The 19,589-nt window shown below is 37.9% G+C and overlaps 1 protein-coding gene and 1 long non-coding RNA gene across 2 annotated transcripts; both read left to right on the top strand.

The window, feature by feature from the left end:
* Positions 1 to 10,649: 10,649 nt before the first annotated feature.
* Positions 10,650 to 15,283, top strand: LOC145490361 (uncharacterized). Its single transcript, XR_014049690.1, has 3 exons — positions 10,650 to 11,638; positions 13,443 to 13,564; positions 13,993 to 15,283. It is a non-coding gene; the product is annotated as an uncharacterized LOC145490361 (long non-coding RNA).
* A 2,143-nt stretch (positions 15,284 to 17,426) lies between these two features.
* On the top strand, positions 17,427 to 18,974 carry LOC145490939 (uncharacterized). Its single transcript, XM_081470055.1, has 2 exons — positions 17,427 to 17,580; positions 18,550 to 18,974. The coding sequence occupies exons 1-2, from the start codon at positions 17,496 to 17,498 to the stop codon at positions 18,972 to 18,974; spliced, it is 510 nt and encodes a 169-aa protein (XP_081326181.1). The 5' UTR covers positions 17,427 to 17,495.
* Positions 18,975 to 19,589: the final 615 nt, after the last annotated feature.

Here is a 19,589-nt window from a genome sequence, read left to right as displayed (position 1 = left end):
GCACGGTAAGCCGTCACATTTTCAAGGGAGTTGGTTACATTTAGGTTATATGCACACTTGAGACTCCCTTACCTCCTTTGCTAATTGTTAGTAAAGTAGTCAAAAGTGCCAGATTCTAGCTTTGCCGCAGTTAATTGCTTTGCCCTAAAATTTCCTAAATTTTCGCGACTTTAGCTGCACAAATTCGATAAATTTGTGCTGGCACTTTTTCATTTATTTGTGTTTAGGTTGGTTTTATATTTAAGTGTCGATGATCGTTTACATATCAAGAATGAGTACCCAATTAGGTTTAAATAATAGACTCCATCTTACAGCCAACTACAGAAGATTTTATAACAATTTGTATAGAAAGCACAGGTCAAGAATTCTATTTGCGGTTCTGGTCTTTGTTAAGAGAAGAAATGGTACAAAGTCTCAACTACGCATATGAACACGGACAACTGAACTTAATGCAAAAACAGGACATTATCAAGGTGATACCAAAAAAAAAAAAGGAAAGACAAGTCATTCCTTGAAAACTGGAGACCCTTAAGCTTACTCAATGTTGATTACAAAATCGCTACAAAAGTTATAGCACACAGGATTTCGAGTGTTCTTCCAATCATTGTCAAGGAAGACCAAATCGGATATGTCAAAGGCCGGTACATCGGTCAAAATATAAGGCTAATCACAGACATCATGAAGGTAACAAAACTAGAAAGTATATCTGGTTTGGCCATTTTCATTGATTTTAAAAAGCATTCGACACGGTGGATTGGAACCTCCTCTTCAGGGCGCTGCAAGCTTTTAAGAGGCTGTCTTTGTAAAAAACCGACCACTGATTTTACTTCGAAAATTCGATTTTTCTCATAAGCTGGTATTTTCGAAGCCCTTACCTATTCAATCACTAAAATGAGTTTTATTTGATTAAAAATTCTATTTGAATTTTTCTGGGATAGATTGAAGTTCGGTCCGCTCGACACAAGTTGCGTGCCTGCCGCTCAAAAGTCCCAATTCTTTTTTCAACCATAGATATATCATAGCAGTTTGTTTAGTCATGTTGCAATTATAATTCAATGTTGTTCCTTCAACGGTTAAAAGAAGATTTTCTACCCGTTAAATCGAGTTTTGAACCAAACACGAAAATAGCTCTACTTTGAAGGCACGTTTTAAAAATGTGGCACCTGTTTGAAAATGCCGAACTACATGAATAGAAAGTATAAATGGCCCTTAATTTAAAACAGTAATAAAATTTGTCTGCCCACTAGGTTTTCAAAACTAACGACCGCTTAAAGTCAGGATATTTTGAAAATAGTCCAGTGAGTAACTTACATCCTCGCCTTCGTAAAGTGCTCCGATAAATTCACGTAGATCGTTTACCTGGCTTCAAGATTAAAGTTTAGGTCGTTTATAGCGATCCTTGAAACCTAGGTAGCATTAAAACTGCCAGCTTTTCCTTCCAGCTGTAGGTTTGTATACAAGGTACATTTATGCGTTCCTCATCTGTGTCGAGCGTGACGGTAACATACTTCGATGTTTTTTTGTATTACTGACCATTGTTTTCCTCGAAGCCGGTTTAGTCATGTAGAGTCCTCTTGAAACGTTTGCAGAAGCACTCTTTCGGACATTTCTCGGCACACATACAAGTATGAACAGTAAACTGTGATCCGAGGATCCAAGGAAGGATTGATAAATGCTACGGCTATTTTGTGTTTACAATAGCTGTTTTACTTCCCAATCTGATGTGATACTCACGGTCTGTTCGTATAGGGCCCCGTCAAACTGAAACAGCTGCCCCTTTGTAGCAACGTGTGGAAGATCAACGAAATCAGATCTAGTCAACTTTAGGTCATAGATGTCATTGAACCAGTTGTTCTCGAAAGCTTTCGAGAACTTACCGCCGTTACGTAGATGACACTCTAGTCGGGATGCCAGATCTGACAGCAGCTACAGTATTTTTGGATACCTTGAACCACGCCCATAGCGCCGTCAGCTTCACTATGGAGGTAGAGGAAAATGGGATGCTCCCTTTCCTTGGGGTGCAGCTTCTAAATCGCGCACCACGTGTTGAAACAAAGGTTTACGTTAAGCCGACAAACACTGGGCTACTCCTGCACTATCACAGCCATGTGGACAGCCGCTACAAGCATGGTTTGCTCGTCACCATGCTTGATCGCGCGCACCGGCTAACGTCATCTTGGGCGCATTTCTCAGAGGAGTGTGAACGTTTGAGAGGGGTCTTCCGTAAGCTGAGGTATCCGAATCACCTTATTGATTCCGTCATCAACAGGTTTATTACCTCAAGAGTCGTATTGGACCAGCCCAAACAGCATACCGATGACGCCTTCGGGATAGTTATCCCCTATAAAGATCAGGATGCTGCGCTGTCTGTCAAACGACAACTTAAAAATCTTAGCAGCAAGGTGCAAAAGACCATCCAACTCGTGTTTACTAGCCGCAAGCTTAAACAAGATCTAAGCCTACGTGAGCCCAAGCCTAACACCTTAACCCAGCAATGCGTTGTTTATTTATTCAAGTGTGACCTGTGTGATGCAGGTTATGTCGGGTACACAAAGGGCCACTGCACCTTCACACGCGCGTTGAGGGATATCGTCAAAAGGCGTCATCTATTTACAAGCATTATTCCAAAGAACATAACACTACTGTTCCGACCAATTTCTTAACACGCTTCAATGTAATCAAGAAATGCACGAACAAATTTGACTGCCTTGTTAATGAAATGCTTTGTATTCAAGATCTTAAACCAGCACTGAATGTACAGTCTGATTCTCTTCGTGCTAAAGTATTCATGTAATGAGCTTGGTACCCTCTTATGCAAATTCGCTTCAACTTAGCCTCTTCACAAACCGGTTTTTGTATTTAATGCGCATGCGCATTGAACAACTATGTTGAAAACGGTTTCGTGTTAAACCATCCCGAGTGTAAAACTTCGGAGGTCCCATGGGATTTCCCGAAGAAATGAATCGTCACGAGTGTTATTTCGCACTGTCATCGTATTAAATCGGGAAGACCGAACACCAAGTACATGAGCGCAATGGCGACCTGATGCCGGTTCACGTCGTTCGTGTGCATGGAAGCAGAGTTCGGGTAACTTGTTGTTCGAGCGTTCAAGTAAAGGCGGCCACACTGCTATAACTTCCGGGGCGTATCGTTGCATGCTGTGTTGTCGTTGCCGTTTTTTCTGTTTCGAATAATTTGGACAGCTTTCCGTCGCGAGTTGGTTTCTAATTTTCAAGGTAAGCTTAAGTTATTATCCATTTCTCAGTCACTATGTCGTTTTCTTCCTTTCTTCGTAAGTTAACTACACAGCCCTCGAGAATTTAAGCTTACCTACCAACAAATGCCTTGTTATGCCTCCTTGTTATTTCATTTAGGTGTTGCTAACCGAGTTTCCTCGGTGACAGGAGTTTCTTTGGTCCCGCAAGCCATTGAAATTTCCTTTAGCCATGGCTATAAATAGTCACATTGGGATGTGATTTCAGTCGAATTGCTGAACTTACTGGAGCTGTTTGTTATCGTATTAAATGGAAAGATCAATCTGCGAATAATTGATTGTCTACCTCATCACATGTTCAACGGGGATGCTGGAATTTTATGCTTGCGATTTTTATTTAACTGTGTTTTACTTGCCAACATCGCAACAAATTAAGCTTATGTACACTATGAAAAACTGGAATCAAATGATGTTCTACTACTACATGACAAACTGAATGATGTAGAGGAAATTCCAGGCCCTGCAATATTTGATATGATTGGTCCAACGACCACTGTGTCTGTAGACTAAAAATCAGGGAATGCAACACCGTTTGGTGAAGATACTGGTGAGCAATGTGTTGAATTGTCTCATCAAATCGAATATATTAATTTGCAAACTTATTTCACTCTGAATATAGTTACTGGAAATGACCTCTATAGCTCCTCAAGATATTCTGGACGAACAAATGACTGTTTGCTGTAGACTGATACACGTAGCTAACTGACTTACATCCAGGTGGTCTATGACATTTCCAGACTGCACACTTTTTATTCATTATTGCATCCTCATTTCAATTACCGAGAGCTAACCCTAAACAGGCTAACCTGAGCATTATTCAGGCTAGCCTGAATGATATTTATATAGGCTAAGCAGAGTGATTTTTAGGCTAACCAGGCTACTATTTAGGCCTAAATGTAGTTTGTAGTTTGCAAATGTCATACACTGCATTAATTCCATGTTTGTTTTCAATTTTTCCTAGATGTATACATGTACAATACAATACAATACAATACCTTGCAATGCTCTAATCCCTCTATGAGATGCGCCTGCAGGGAATCATGGTAGTTGTATTTATGAAAACAAATATCCAATCCAAGATGATTAATACAACTACCATTATGTTTCCCTGCAGGCGCATTTCATGGAGGGAATGGCTATTATGGCATACCGTGCAATGCAATACAGCAGATATATCTTAATAGATGTTTTGATGTACAAAGTATTGCTCTATATTATTATGAATCAATGTGCTGTATTTTGATGAGCAAGTCAATACACAAGCAACGAGTAAAATGGGTGTCTGGAAAACCCGAATAGTGAAGAGCGAATAGTCGCGAAGAGCGAACAGCGAATAGTCCCGAGTAGCGAATATCGAATAGTGCGAATAGTGCGAATAGTGCGAATAGTGGCAAATAGTCTCGAATAGTGGCGAATAGTGGCACTGAAATAGTGGCAAACAGTAACAAATAGGGTATCCAGTATCTCGCAGTCAACCTCGTAGCAACTTAGGATGGGATTTTTCCGCTAAAAAGCACAGACGCTTATCAGGATAAAAGGCGTTTCTAAACGTAATTTCTTCTGTTTTAACCGCTGCAAAAGCGTAAATACGTCTTTATTAGGTTATCCTTGTGTTTTCTGTTTTCTTAATGTCGGCGATGGACAGCCTACCAGCCTGAGTCCGGAGAAGAAAAGGTAATAAATTCACTGAAATTCTGTTGCTTATTTGGATAATTAATTAACGCTGGATATTAGATCTAAAGCGGTGACTATTGACGACTATTCACGACTTTTAGCGACTGTTCACCACTATTTGCACTATTCGAGACTACAGTGGAACCTCGATTTAACGAAGTCGCTGGGGATCGTGCAAATTTGTTCGTTAAATCGAAAACCTCGATACAACGAATTTGAGGGGAAACAACCAAAATGTTCGTTATATCGAGGTCATAGTTAATGATTGATTTGTAACACAGGCTACTTCTGTCACGCAATTTAATGGAATTTTCGTCACCCAGAAGTGCCGCAGTTTGAGATGCAAATCATTAAGCATGGTGGCTTTCAGTATCAATTATTTTCACTTTTGGGGAGACACGCAGCTTTTGTTTACAAAAGAACGACACTTTCAGAGTAGTGATTTAAAAATGTTGCAACATAGAGGTTATACAGAAAATTGTCTATGGAAACAAGGAAACGGGCGTTAGTGTTCTTATGTTGCACTACCCAACATTTTCGGACTTCAAAGAAGATAGAGCAGAAGTTAATTGATGTCGAAATACTATAGTGCCAATGTCTATGACATATAATAAGCCGTTGACTGAAAGGTGGTTGTCTCTTTATCATAAGGATTACAAGGATTTTGTTGACTGTTGGTCTGTTCAGCGTTTATCTTCTGTCGCATGTTGATATTGTAATTCATTATATCGAGGTAGATTTTATGTTTGGGCTTCCGGATTATGTTCGTTATATCGAAGAATTCGTTATATCGAGGTTCATTATATCGAGGTTCTATTCCATACATTTTACTGTAACTTTGGCCGGGACATAGAATATCGTTCGTTATATCGAGGACTTCGTTAAATAGAGGTTCGTTAAATCGAGGTTCCACTGTATTCGCACTATTCGGGACTTAGTCCCTATTCGCTATTCGCGACTATTCGTTATTCGCTATTCGGGTTTTCCAGACACCCGAGTAAAATTATACTTCGATACTGCGCATGAAATCGTTTAATAAGTGATTTATTACCCAAATGTTGTAGTCAATAACTAATTAAAGGGAAAGAGGGAAAGTGCGACAGTTTTGCATGTCTTGCACAGACCTGACAAGTAGGATTTCTGCTATAAAAATAACTAATTGTACAATTTTGCTGTATATTTGTACCCTTTCACGTGTTTTTTGGACTATTATTACTGCAGTTCAATAATTATGTGAGTTATAAACAGATCCAGTGAAACAAAGCTGCACAGAGTTTCACACATAATGTAAAATGCAAATTCAAAATTAACAGTGCTGACATTTACCTTCAGATGCAAAAGCAGACGAAATACCAACATTTTGACCTGCACCTATAAAGAAGTAACTAATGTACAGAAAAGTTGAGGACCGTTGCTTTGGAAACATGCTCTTACACTTTGACTTAAAGTTGGCACTGAACAATTTTGATACTAACAACAACGCAAGACATCTGCACCATGTCATGTCAGATGTGAGCACAAGAATCTAGTCAACCAAAGTCAGGCACACTGGGCAATGGGAAATGGAACACTCTGTTCTCCATTGTTAATTTTTTTTCCTACAAGTATTTAACTTTGTATCAACGTCTCATCAATATGTTTTATGTGAGGAGTTGAGCTAATTCACAGAATTCTTTGTGCAACTATTGTATTCTGACAACCACTTGAAGATTTTGATTCAGTTAATTATTAGAAACACTCTTCTGTCCAGCAGACATTTTACAAACAACTACCCATTGATCAACAGGCAACCTTACAACAAGCTATCGTAAGAAGTATACAAAATGTACGGCGATTAACGTTATTGCTTTCTTTTTATTGCACTTACAGTTACATTTTAATGAAAGAACCCTGTAAATTCTCCATGCAAATTGATTGTTGTTTAACATGTCTATATACCCTTTACAGCCATGGTAAAAACTAAATATCAGAACTTCAGTGTAATTCAAGGCCATTAAGGTGTCGACTTGGGGCTAACTTTCTCAGTTACTGACTTTTATCTAGTAGGCTTAGTAATTCCAGGAAACCATCTTGACACGTCATGTACAAGTTAATTTGACATTTGTCGGTAAACTTCTGTCAATAACATTTCGTGCTTAAAACTTATAATTTGTTCCACTACTCCATGGATGGCTCCCCCCTTAAAGTGTCCGTCTCTGGTTATGGCGCCAGTTGGCTGAAAACGCATTAAACACGCGTACGCATTGCGCACCTATTTTTATTTTTCATTGTAGCGGAGCCCCATACCCATATAGGGAAGCAAAGGAAACCCATGAATTGATTTTCTCATGGTTATCATGACTAGCGGTATTGCTCGTGGGCGCGTACGCACGACGGCGACGACGACGGAGTCGCGCAAGATGGCGGCCATACTCCAGCTAATAGCTGGAGGTTGACAGAGACATGCACCCTCGGTTTGTAGCGGGAGAATGCCATTTTTCTTGGCGGGATTTTGAAAGAGAAACGATAGCGGAGGTTGATCTAATGTTTTTAAGACAGGGTTGCACTGAAGCAAAAAACAGAAAGCAAGAATTAACGGGCAAAGAAGTAGCGAAGAAGATCGCGAAAAAGACTGAGCGGGCCAGCGCTGGGGAAGGAGGCGAAACAGTACTGAACAACGCCGTGAATTATAGCTAGTCAAGGGCTAGAGAAAGGAGGTGAAATAATACCGAACAATGCCGTGAACCAAAGCTAACGAGGGCTATAGAAAGGAGGCGAAAGTACCCGATAAATCAGAAGACTGCAGAACTCCTCATGGCCAAGTTCAAAATTCGCGCGAACGTGATGCTGTGCAGCCGTGCAAGAAAATTCAAAAGTCACATGATTTGGTCAGGTGATGAACAAGAGAAATCAAACGTACCCGAGAGTTTTAGAGAAATTACAAAACAGTAAACGTAGCGGAAAGAAGTGGTTGATTCGTTGATCTATCGAAAATATAACTTCAGTTCAGTCTTCACAACTTTTGCTGCAAGTGTCTGCCTGGAAGATTTACACTGGCCGAACTGAATTGCCAACTTGCGGTAAGTGACTTTTGTTGTTGCGTTTGCTCTGAAAATTATTAAGTTGCCTCGGCGATATAAGCTTAGCTAAGCTTATTTTCAATTGGAATCCATTGAAAGTCTTCCTTATTTGAAGCCATGCTGTAAGAGATTTTAAAAATTGCATCGTTTTAATTTCGCTCGTCTCTAAACAATAACACGTGGGTCGCTTTGGAGGTTGCTGTAAGTTGTAAACAAATAAAGTTTTCTGTCGATTTTCGTCGTCAACTTAAGCTTATAACCTCACGTCTAAAAATAAGCTTAACCAAAACCGTACTTGTAAACACGGCCGGGCGAGTTTTGAAGTTTACTCTGAGTTAGTTAGCACTGCCGCTTCGTAGACTGCTAAAATTTCTTCTTCTGTTTTGAAAACCAAGAAAGGTCTACAAACCATTTTAAGCCGAAGCGAACAGGATTTGCTAAATTTACTTTTGTTCCTATGTGAATATTTGCATATTGTGATTACAAAGTATGGAGATTTCCTTGTTTTGTTAGTTCAATTTATTCGGTTTGGCGAAATGCTTTTGTGAATTCCGAGGTTCATTTGGTTGAAGACTGGTAAAGCTACTGCCAATAAAATGACTGCAAAGCTAAATTAAACCGTCGGCAAAAATACAGACTCTCAGTAATATTCAATCAAATTTAAGCGTGAATAATTTTTAAACTTTAACACTGCAAGCTTAAACGAATTTTCTTTATCCTCTCTTTTATTCGGTCACCTTTCATTGAGAAGGGATTGCTGTTGATACTCGAGCTCAGATGTAGTGATATGCATCTTGTGTTTATAATGTAGATTTCCTCGTTTTATTTTGTTGTCTGTCCAATTAGTTCGGTTTGGTGAAATGCTTATACAGTGTATAGTCCAAAATGTCGAGTAGACGATTATGCATGGCAATCCTGTCGGCAAATTAAGCTCTGCTTTGATTTTGATTGGCTATTTCATTTTATTTATGCCATTGCTTTTGGTTGGGGGTACATGGACCCTATTTTCTTAATAAGAGGTTATTCCCCAATACGGTATTTACACTTAATATGGAAATGTTCCTAAAAAGTGAGATTGTACTAATTAACTCGGTAAATTGAACAGTGTAATAGAAGTTCTTGCCCTGACCATTTCTCAGTAATAAGAATAACTTTTACATACATATATATACACAATTTAGTTGGAGAGAGCGCTCTCCTATCTCCACTCTCTCTCTCTCTCTCTCTCTCTCTCTCTCGGCTCTCTTCTTCACACTATTTTTTTATTAACTAACTTGTTAAATGAATATCATTGACTGTTTTCTTTGTTGTGCATGCATACTTTTTTGCTCGTTGAAGAAAGTTTCAGTTTCTTCCTGGTTGTACAGTGTCCTTTGTCCTGTCCAGTACCAATTCGTTTGTGATATAACTTTGTGAATTCTCTATTCTCCTTAAATTTTATCTCATCAGGTTGATAGAATGCACTCTCAGAGTGTTCCATCATTGTCTTCAGTCGCTACAATTTTCCGGGAAAAAGCAATAGTTTTCTTAATTTCCTTTTACTTTGTGTTAGGACTTTTTAGCATGCCTGTAATTGGCCCATGGGCATTACCGGAGAATAATTTTCAAGTAAAGAATTACATTTGTTTTAGTGTTGAGTGTTTTAAATTGTTATGAATTAGGCATTTATTTTTATTTTTATTTTTTAAATATTTTATTTTAGTCGCATGCAATGTTTTATGATTTTACCGAGGTATACCATGTAAATGTAAATAATGCACTGGAATTGGCCAATCAGAGTGTGCATTATATCGGCTTTAAACACAAACCATGTATAATAAATGACTTGTATGTAAATGATATTTTTATTACAGAGAACTGGACAGGGCAAGAACTTCTCGTTCTTTTGTGAATTTATATATTAATTCCTCTCAGTGCTGTCAAAGATGTCTCAGGAACCTTCATTTCTGATAATCTATTATTTTCCACCATACCTACAGCACAGAAGCTCACCAAATCCTAACTGATAACTAACATGTGTGTATCTCTAGCCTTTGCTGTCTGCTACATGTATATTCTGTTATCCTGCCTTAACTGTTAGAAACAATTTTGACAGAGCTGTTTCAACAGTTTCACTTAAATTGATTTCCAGTAACAGTGCTACATGTAGCAGTGTTATTGAGTATGAACTTTATGGAGGATTTTAAATTTTTATTTTTTTATGATTACAGACGACAACAAAATATAGATGTGTATACATAACCTGATGTTGGTGTTGGTTACAAACCGTAGTTCATAATAGTCATCCTATTACAGGTAAGGGGGAAAAGTTCAGAAAGTTTAGAACATTTCTTCTCCCAGCACACCTTCTGTCTATAGGTGCAATAATTGAGAGGTTATATATATATATATATATATTTTTTTATGATTACAGACGACAACAAAATATAGATGTGTATACATAACCTGATGTTGGTGTTGGTTACAAACCGTAGTTCATAATAGTCATCCTATTACAGGTAAGGGGGAAAAGTTCAGAAAGTTTAGAACATTTCTTCTCCCAGCACACCTTCTGTCTATAGGTGCAATAATTGAGAGGTTATATATATATATATATATATATATATATATATATATATATATATATATATATATATACGAGGAGTATTGTAAAGTTACTGTATAAACTTAGTATGAAAATCTGACATTTGAATGCCTCCTTTGCTAAAATTAGTCACGATTTAATTGTTATCTCTCCCTGTGAATTCATAGAGATTCCAGAGGCAAATTATCACGTAATGTGGAAGTCCTGTCTTCAAGTGAGGGAAAATGACACAAAAGAGTTACAATGAAAGTAAAAAGAATAGATCGTTTTCACGTGACGTCATCGCTTTCTAAAATCCAAAACTAAAGAACCACCAAAGTTTTTATCCTCATTAGGCATAAGAGGCGGTATATTTATATCTGTTCACAATTTTACAGTTCAATAACGTGCTTCGTTTGGAATCCAGAGCAATTTGAATGTCAGGGTTATGGAGGTGCGTGACATAAGGCTAAGATCGAGTTCGTCAAAAAATATAAACTTATCTCATGATTTTGAGCTTTTTTAGAAATTTGAGCATTACGAAAAGTGCTTATGTAAATGCTTCTTTGATCAGTACTGATAATCAGTCGCCTAGATAGCCAAAGAAAGTTCCAGATGTTTACTCTATTTTCCGGCTGCCATATTGGTGTACCACGGAGGTACACCAACATGGCGTTTTCATACTGGGCTCTGTAAATATCTGCAAAACATTTCGACGAATATCTGAAGTTTGGGGGAACGTACAGGCCTAAAACTTGGAGAAGTGTCTTATTTAGTTACCTTCTATAACATCATAATTTCATAGCTTTTTCCAAAGGATGGTTTTCGATTTATTTTTTTTATTGCGTGACAGTGAAAATGATCTATTGTGAATGTTTATATGGTGTACATTATACATCATGTAAAGGTATTTGGTGAGTGCCAAAGGCATAACATTTCATGTATTGCTTTTTCAGGACAAATTATATAACACTGATGTTTTAAAAGGTGTGATCAGAAAAATAATGAGTACATTGTCCAGGCATCACCAGTTTATGGATGGCATATGTAGACAGTAAGAGATTAACTGTAAGCAGCACATAAGTTAGTTTTATGCTTATGACTTCTTGTTCTTGGATTTTGTGTCATTTCATCACAAGAATTGGTAATGAAAGATGCAATAGTTGTTGCAATATATTTTTGAAGGAAAACTTATAAGTCTGCCTATGCTGGATAACAGCCAGGTGTAAACTGAATGTGAAGCAAACACTCTGATAAAGATGGGGCAACCCTAAAACCCAGAAACCGGAATCCGGAATCTGGAACCAAAAACCGGAATCCAGAAACCGGAAACCGGAATCCGCAAATCAAAGAAAATAAGTTCTTCAAATACACAAAAATTGTTTTGCTTAGCTTTTTGACAGTAAAAAATAAGCTGCCAAGTAAAAAGGACCTTAACCTTTTTTGAAACAAAAATCCCCCGTCTGTTGAAATCGTGCAACCATTATTTCTAGTGAGGGCTATGATTATGAGAATCTCAGTAAAGTGCATCTTAATTTTATTCCAAGCACCTCGAGAGCGTCTAAAATAAGCTTGCTGGTAATTGCCATTTTGTTCAATAAGTGATCTTCAATTTACCGGAAGTATAAATTTATCCTTTATGTCTAGTAGATACTGAACAAGATAGAAAATTTCATAGAGAACAGGATATCCGTCAGTGGCAGCCCCCTGTACATTGATGGTCAGGCCCCCCACTTTCGAAGTCCAAAGGCTAACCTGTCTGGTCTAAATATGAAATTTGATTTTTCCAACAGATACGAGACCAATTCCAGATTAACACAATTTTCACACTGATACTATGACAAATCAGCATTTCATATTCATGGCGGCCATCATATTAAAACAATTTGTAGAAATGTTGCGCACTTACTTCCATCTGCTTCTCACTTGCCAACAGATCAGACCACATGTTGTTAAAAGATGCTAAAAGACTGCCAGAAACTCACTGCAATAGCCTATAATAGCTTGTTGTTAATGTGCTGCTCACCAGTCTTCTCAGAGCAATTTGATCTAGACAAGAACCGGGCTCTCACCAGGGCCAGCTTGAACAAAAGATGGGTAACTTAGCCTATGAGCAGGCTCTCGTGTTTGGGCTGGGGGCGTGAGTGGCAAAGCCGCATGAAGGCTCTTGGTGACGTGCCAATGCAGAAAAACACTAGACACCTATTTAGCCTGCTCAGACACTAGAGACAGATACTAGAGCCTGCTCGCAGGCTATGAGTAACTCTATCCACCCAAAAAATCAGTAACCCTGACTGGATAGTGATGTACCCAATGGATAGCTTTATGCAACTTTTGAACAACCGGGCCAAATATATAGCTAAGGGTTGTTCAGAACTAGTCAATCATTTTTTAGCAATTACAGTCTGTGGCTGAAGTAAAGCCAAGAAAATAACTAACAAGAAAATAATTTTTGCTCATATTTATTAATTAGACATTGCTGAAGTAAATTATTTCTATCATCATTCATAATATCTGGATTCCAGATTCTGGTTTTCAGTTCCGGATTCCAGATTCTGGATTCCAGATTCTGGATTCCGGATTTCGGTTTCCAAATTCAGTGTTTTAGGGTTGCCCCAGATGATGTATGTGCATATGTTAATCTTGAATAATCTGAAATTTCAGAGAGTTTAAAAATGTCATATCATATCTGTGATGGTTCTGAGGTGGAGGGCTGTTACATGTAGATGTAAATGTCTCATGCACGATTTTTCACTTGTTATGATTCAGGTGAAAATAGTTTCTGTATCTGTTGATGTGCAACAACCTACACCAATATTTCAGCCTAATAATGTACAGTGTATATTAATTAACCAAATTATGCTGTTTTTAGTTGACCAGTGCTACTGCATAGTAATGTGATGTTGAAGTGCACAAATTTACAAACATGCCCAGTGTCAACTTGTCAAATATATGAACTGGCCAGACAGTGTAAATTACAAAATTCTCTGAAAGGTAAGATGTTTCTTAAACATTATTTTGTAATTGTTTTCCTCAAGGAAAGATTCATACCCCACATGGAGGTTTTTTCTCTGTTAGAGCTCTTGATTCCTGATACTTTAATTTGGAATTTCTAAAGACTGGCCATGAATGGGTGTTGGGTGTGAATATCTTCTGGAACTGCACATTCATTCATTGAGTAAGCAAGAACATCAGTATTTATCCTGACAAACTCTGATTTTCTTCTGGAAGCTGAACTCACATACAGTTGTACAGTTATATGTACATGTACAAACAAACAGCCTGGATGACCCTGTGATTGGGACTGTGCACATTGTTGTAACTTGCAGTGTTCCAGTTTCTTGTTTGAAGCAAATTGCATTTGCTCTCGAAAGTAAGTTGTGAAGTTCATAACAGTTATGTAAGTTTGCTTTGTATCTCAGGGCAGAGCCTGCCACTGTGAAAGTTGGAGTACCAACCCCTAGCATTTGATTCACTACTAACACTCAGTAAACAAGTCACAATGAAGTACACTGTATATCAAAGAGAGGAATTACATGCCTGTTCCTGTCAGTCAATATATGAACAGTTTACAGATGGGCAGCCTGTATTAAAACATCAAAGATTTTCAAAGCAAGCATGGCCTGGTGAGATATTTCTGACAGATATATTAATTTGTGAAAAGTGCTATAAACAAATGCATCTGGGAACAAATTAATTTATCATGGATGCAGCTTCTGAGAGATCCCCAATATTAATGGAACATACACTGCTCATACATGTAAAAGAGTTCAGTAATTCATTACTTATGATTGTAATGCTTTGTTTGGTTTCTCTGTATTTACAGACAACTTGATGGGATTATAAATTCTGCACCAAGTTCATTGAATAAACTGACTTGGAGGTTCAGTTCTGCAACCCATCCTTTGTGTAGTAATATCATAGCTGCAACATTGTGACAGATACACTGCATTACATTATTAAGAAACACATATTAACTAATTATTTTTAAGTGCCTGTTAAATTAATCAGTTTTTCTTAGAGATAATTTACTCATGGTTTATTTAAATAATTGGCTTTTTGGCTTTAAAATGATATTTATTGAGCTTTTAAATCAATTTTGTGATAATCTGCATTGGACATGGCATAAATTGATATTTTGCCAACACGAAATGGAGAACTGGGTCTTAAGCAAAGTTGCAGGATTAGCATTTTTGTAGAAAGAAAGGGTTGAGAAATTTGTGACATTCTACAGACAGCCTTGCCATTCGCAATGTCCAATAAGGTTAATTTGTTCCATTCTGTTGTAGAAATAGTGTTCTCTAATTTATAAATTACTTCAATCTGTTGTTTAAATGATTGCCTTATAACCCCATGTCTGGCTTTGGTGCATGTAGGATATTGATGTATTTTTTATCCATTTTGCTGTAAATTATCGTAAGTGATGTGTCAATCAAAACATATCTTGGATATGCTGGGCTCTTCTGACAAATGTACCTATGCCTGATATCCTTGGAGTGCATTTGGTTGTGTAGTGCAGACAAAATACATGTACATAATATAATTTCCTCTTAGCTTACTGATAATTCTTGGTATAATTTAATCATAGCAAAATTAATTAATGGAACCCAATAACAGCTCTTGTAGTCCACAATGCCAGTCGAGAAAAAGAACAAATCACATTGAAATTGAGCAATAAAATTACTATTAGAAGCCTATGCAAGTATTCATGATCAGCAAAAAAAATATATCGCAATTACCATTTATGCGAGGGTGATTTTGCTCATTGCAAACCCTTCCAGCAGGAGCAGACTCCATACAATAGTGAAGATGGCTAAATGCATCTCTGGGGACAAGTTAGAAAACAAAACTTTCCAACTTTTCACATATGTATACTGTTTTGGTATTTTTGTGAGATTACATTTGGTAGAGATTCAGGGACTGAGTATATTGTAACCACTGTATTTCAATCAGTCCCCACAACAACAAAATTGTGTAAACTTCTTTTGTGTGGGAGTCCCCATGTTAACTAAGGAAGAATATAATGATTAATAACAATGCCTTGTCTTTCTCAATAAGGTAGGAAAGAACAAGAAATGCCACCAAAAAGCACAGAAGACAGTTGTGTTATGTGATCAAGATTTTTGGTGGCTTTCCAGAAATCCTTGAAATCATGACTCTATATTTCATAATCACACCATCTTTCACCTCGATCTGCTGATGTAATACTAGTTCCGGCTGAAACTATTAAATCATTCGCAATTTACCTCATTAGTAGCAACATTCCGAAAAATAACTGAGGAGCTCCGCTTTTAGGCTGGCCTAAATCTATATATTGTAACCTTGATAATGGCGCAAGCTGCACCGAAACGTCGGTTTCTATCACTTATATTTCTTGTCTCATGAACTCTGAGGTGTTTGTAAATATGGTCAAACACTATTTTGAGTGGTTGATATATCTCCTCAGTCGAAGCCAAAAATAAGGAGAAACTGGAGAATTAAATCGTAAAAATCTATGTTAATTAAGATCAGAATTCGAAACATTGTCAAGGACTTGATTTCCTTTGTTTAAACTTGATGAATTATTAATGCGTTTGAAAAGTCTTCTTCCAATACAACCAATGTAACACATCTTACACAGAGTGAAAGTTATGCTCTAGATCGATTACATTGTAGGATGTGCAATCAAAACCATCGGTGATTTTGATTTAGCGTTTCCCACCAGACACGCTAACAGCTTTGTGAAAGAACGTTAAGAGTTACAGCGCCTGAATATTCGTTGGAATTGAGAGAACTTTTACTCAAGAGCTGCCAAGATTCTTGTCGAGTTTAAAGGAAATAACTGGTGCTCGAGTTGAAATTCTGCCCGTTTAAGGGTCGTGCTGAAGTAGCTTAAAGTTAATTATAGTTAAGGTTACGGGTATGGTTACTTTCGTTATTTATCAATGCAATTAAGAATTGGTTCATGCTTAGCGTGCGTATATCGAGCTATAGGTGCACGCGGGAAGTTTGGAGAGCACCAAAGAAGCGTAAGAGTTGCTCTCGGCTGTCGCCTCGAGCAACTCTAGCTTCTTGAGAGCTCTCCAAACTTCCCAAGTGCATCCATAACTCGATATACGCACAGCTAAAAGTATGAACCAATTCTGTCATAACATGGCGCCAACAGCTTGGGCGCTAAAACATGTTTCATTTGTTAATGTCTACAAAGTTCTCACAATGCATGGTGAAGAAAAACAAAGGTCATTAGGATTCTAACACGCCACAATCGGTTGAGCAACGGTTGAGCGAAAACGCTTAACCTGGTTTCTAAAATTGTCAATGAAAAATTCGCTTCTTCGAGTAAATTATGATGAAAATGTAGGCAGAGAAAGTCAAAAATACTCGATGAAAATCTAGCCAAATTAAGTCAAAATACTCAGGTTTACGTAAACATCTTAGCCTGGCAAAAGTCAAAGGCTCGAATTAGAATTTGGATTGTTCAGAATAATCTTCACATTGCCGAAACTTAACAAAAGGAACTTGTACTAAACTCGACGGAAATTTTGCAGCTAAATTGAAACTGTACACGTCATCTTATATACGCACGGCCGTGCGTATATAGAGATTTTGTTCATGATGGCTCAAAAAGAATTAGGACTAGCACGCGCGCTATGTTATAATCCATCATAAGTAGTGATTTTTACTTCCGACGAGTCACTATTTTCGAGTGCAGGGAACGTTGCAGCTGAAATTACTCGCGAATCTTTCCGACCGAGCGAGTCAACTGGTTTCTTATTGATTTAGCTGATATCACGAGTACGTCTTTCACATCACTTTGGAGTCGAAACTGCCCAGGCGACAATTAGGTTAACATAACAAACAGCAAGATTTTACATCCTGCAGCTAAGATTTTTTACCTTAGGCCAAATTTAATGTTATCGCCTTTTGTTCGATCGTCTGAAGAGCAATGAGTAGCAGTACACTGATAGAGGTGTTTGCTCATATCGTGTTCAGTTTTACACGAGGAGTGACAGAGTACTATAATCCACAAGGACCTAAATACACGGCAGAGTCAAATCCTTGCTATTTTGGAAAATAGTAAACGATACTTAGGGCAAAATGATAATATACAAGGTTAAAAACTTAAAAGAAGATTTATTACGAAACCAAACGTTTTCGACATATTCTCATCATTAGGGTTGATGCAATACTGAAGGTCTTGCCAACTTTTCTATGGGTCTGAATTTTCTGGTCCTATAAAGTATTACAGTAATGCACGATTTTCGCGGAAACGATATCTTAGTCTTCTTCCAGTCCAACCAATGTAAAGCATCTTAAACAGAGTACAAGTTATGCTCTAGATTACATTGTAAGATGTGTAATCAAAACCATCGGTGATTTTGATTGAGCGTTTCGGACCGGATACGTTAACAACTCTATTAAAGGGAGAAAGACAAGTGTTACTGTGCTCGTTATTCCTTGGATTTGAGAGAACTTTGAATAAAGCGCTGCCAAGATTCTTGTCGAGTTTAAAGGAAATAACTGGTGCTTGAGTTGAAACTCTGCCAGTTTAAGGATCGTCCTGGAGTAGCTTAAAGTCAGTTATAGTTATGGTTACGGGTATGGTTACTTTCTGTATTTATCAGTACAATCAATCATAAGTGATGATCGTCGACTTTCGACGAGTCACTATTTTCGAGTGCAGAGGATGGTTCCAGCTGAAATTACTTACAAATCTTTGCAACCGAGCAAGTCAACTGGTTTCTTTTTGATTTATCTGATATCACGATGACGTCTTTCACATCACTTTGGAGTCGAAACTGATCACATGAGGCGGAAATGAGGAGCAAATATAAAACACGAAGATGTTAGATCCTCTGACTACGTTTTTTCCCTTTGGACCAAATTCAAGGTTATCACCTTTTGTTCTGGTCACTTACAGATAAATGAGTAGCAGTACACTGATAGAGGTGTTTGGTCATATCGTGTTCAGTTTTACACGAGGAGTCACAGAGTACTACAACCTGAATACACGGCAGAGTCCTTTGGCTACAGTCCTCTAGAAAGCACTGGCCAAGAATGGTATCGTCACGGAAATCCTGATGAGGAGTGTATTTATCAAGAATACAGCGACAGAGAAGCCACGACTTTAGACTTCATAAGATCCAGTAGAATTAATGCAAGCTTTATAGAGGCAAGTTTACCCGAGGTGAACGAAGAAACACGGGAAGATCAGCAAGTTGAAGATAGAGCAATGGCTTGGAAGCGACTCAGACCATCCGCTATGCGAACGGCCTGTAAATCAATGTACATTGGAGCTTTGATTTCTTTACTAACTTCTACAATCATAGGTTCAGTATACTTGTTGATCTCGTATCTGTGTTATAAAACTATAAACAACTGTGAATTTCACCCAAAGATGTCCATTCCAGTAAAAGTCCAATAGATGAGATCAATTTCTGATGCAGTCGCTTGTGTTTTTCTATACGCTTCGTTCTTTGTATACACCTTATTTCTTTTTCGCCCACATCAGTTAATGGGGGTGAAAGGAAAACTGATCCTGGTTGCTTCCCTCGCATATTTCTTGGACACAACTTATCGAGTGGTTCTACAAGGCCTGGGGATATCTCATTCCAAGCTTTCGACTTTGCAAAAACTTCCACTCTATGTTTTGTTTTTTATGGGTGTATGTTGGCAAGCCTATCTTCTAATGAATCACTTCCGTCAGCGACGGACAAAGAGACAGCAGATGGCTTTGTTCTAACAAATTACAGTTCCCTTCGGATCTATTATAATTCTTGCCGATGCTGTGAAATGTATTATTTACCCACTTTATAACAAGCAAAGTAAGGAAAGTGCTCTACGCCTGGTAATGGCACTGTTCGCTCCTCTCATTGGAGTCCTATTTAAAGTAATATCACGAATTTTTGTTCAGCAGCAAGAGAGCATTACCCATCCGGGATATGCGTGTGTCTCGTTAGCGCCATTGTATTGTCATTCAGCGATTATGTTCCGAGTGCTGCAGGCAGATCTTGACAGTTTACAATCCATGGTTGTTCTT

The sequence above is a fragment of the Orbicella franksi genome, chromosome 6 (genome assembly GCF_964199315.1).
Source record: "Orbicella franksi chromosome 6, jaOrbFran1.1, whole genome shotgun sequence".
In the NCBI taxonomy this organism is placed as follows: domain Eukaryota; kingdom Metazoa; phylum Cnidaria; class Anthozoa; order Scleractinia; family Merulinidae; genus Orbicella; species Orbicella franksi.
The sequence above is the reverse complement of the archived record's forward strand: the minus strand, read 5'-3'. Positions and strand labels throughout refer to the sequence as shown.

What these genes read in the sequence shown, in the direction of transcription:
- LOC145490939 (XM_081470055.1), top strand. Translation starts at nt 17,496, where the DNA reads ATGAGTAGCAGTACACTGATAGAGGTGTTTGCTCATATCGTGTTCAGT. An exon ending in AGAGTACTATAATCCACAAG is followed by an intron (nt 17,581 to 18,549) that starts GACCTAAATACA and finishes ACAGAGTACTAC; the next exon opens with AACCTGAATACACGGCAGAG.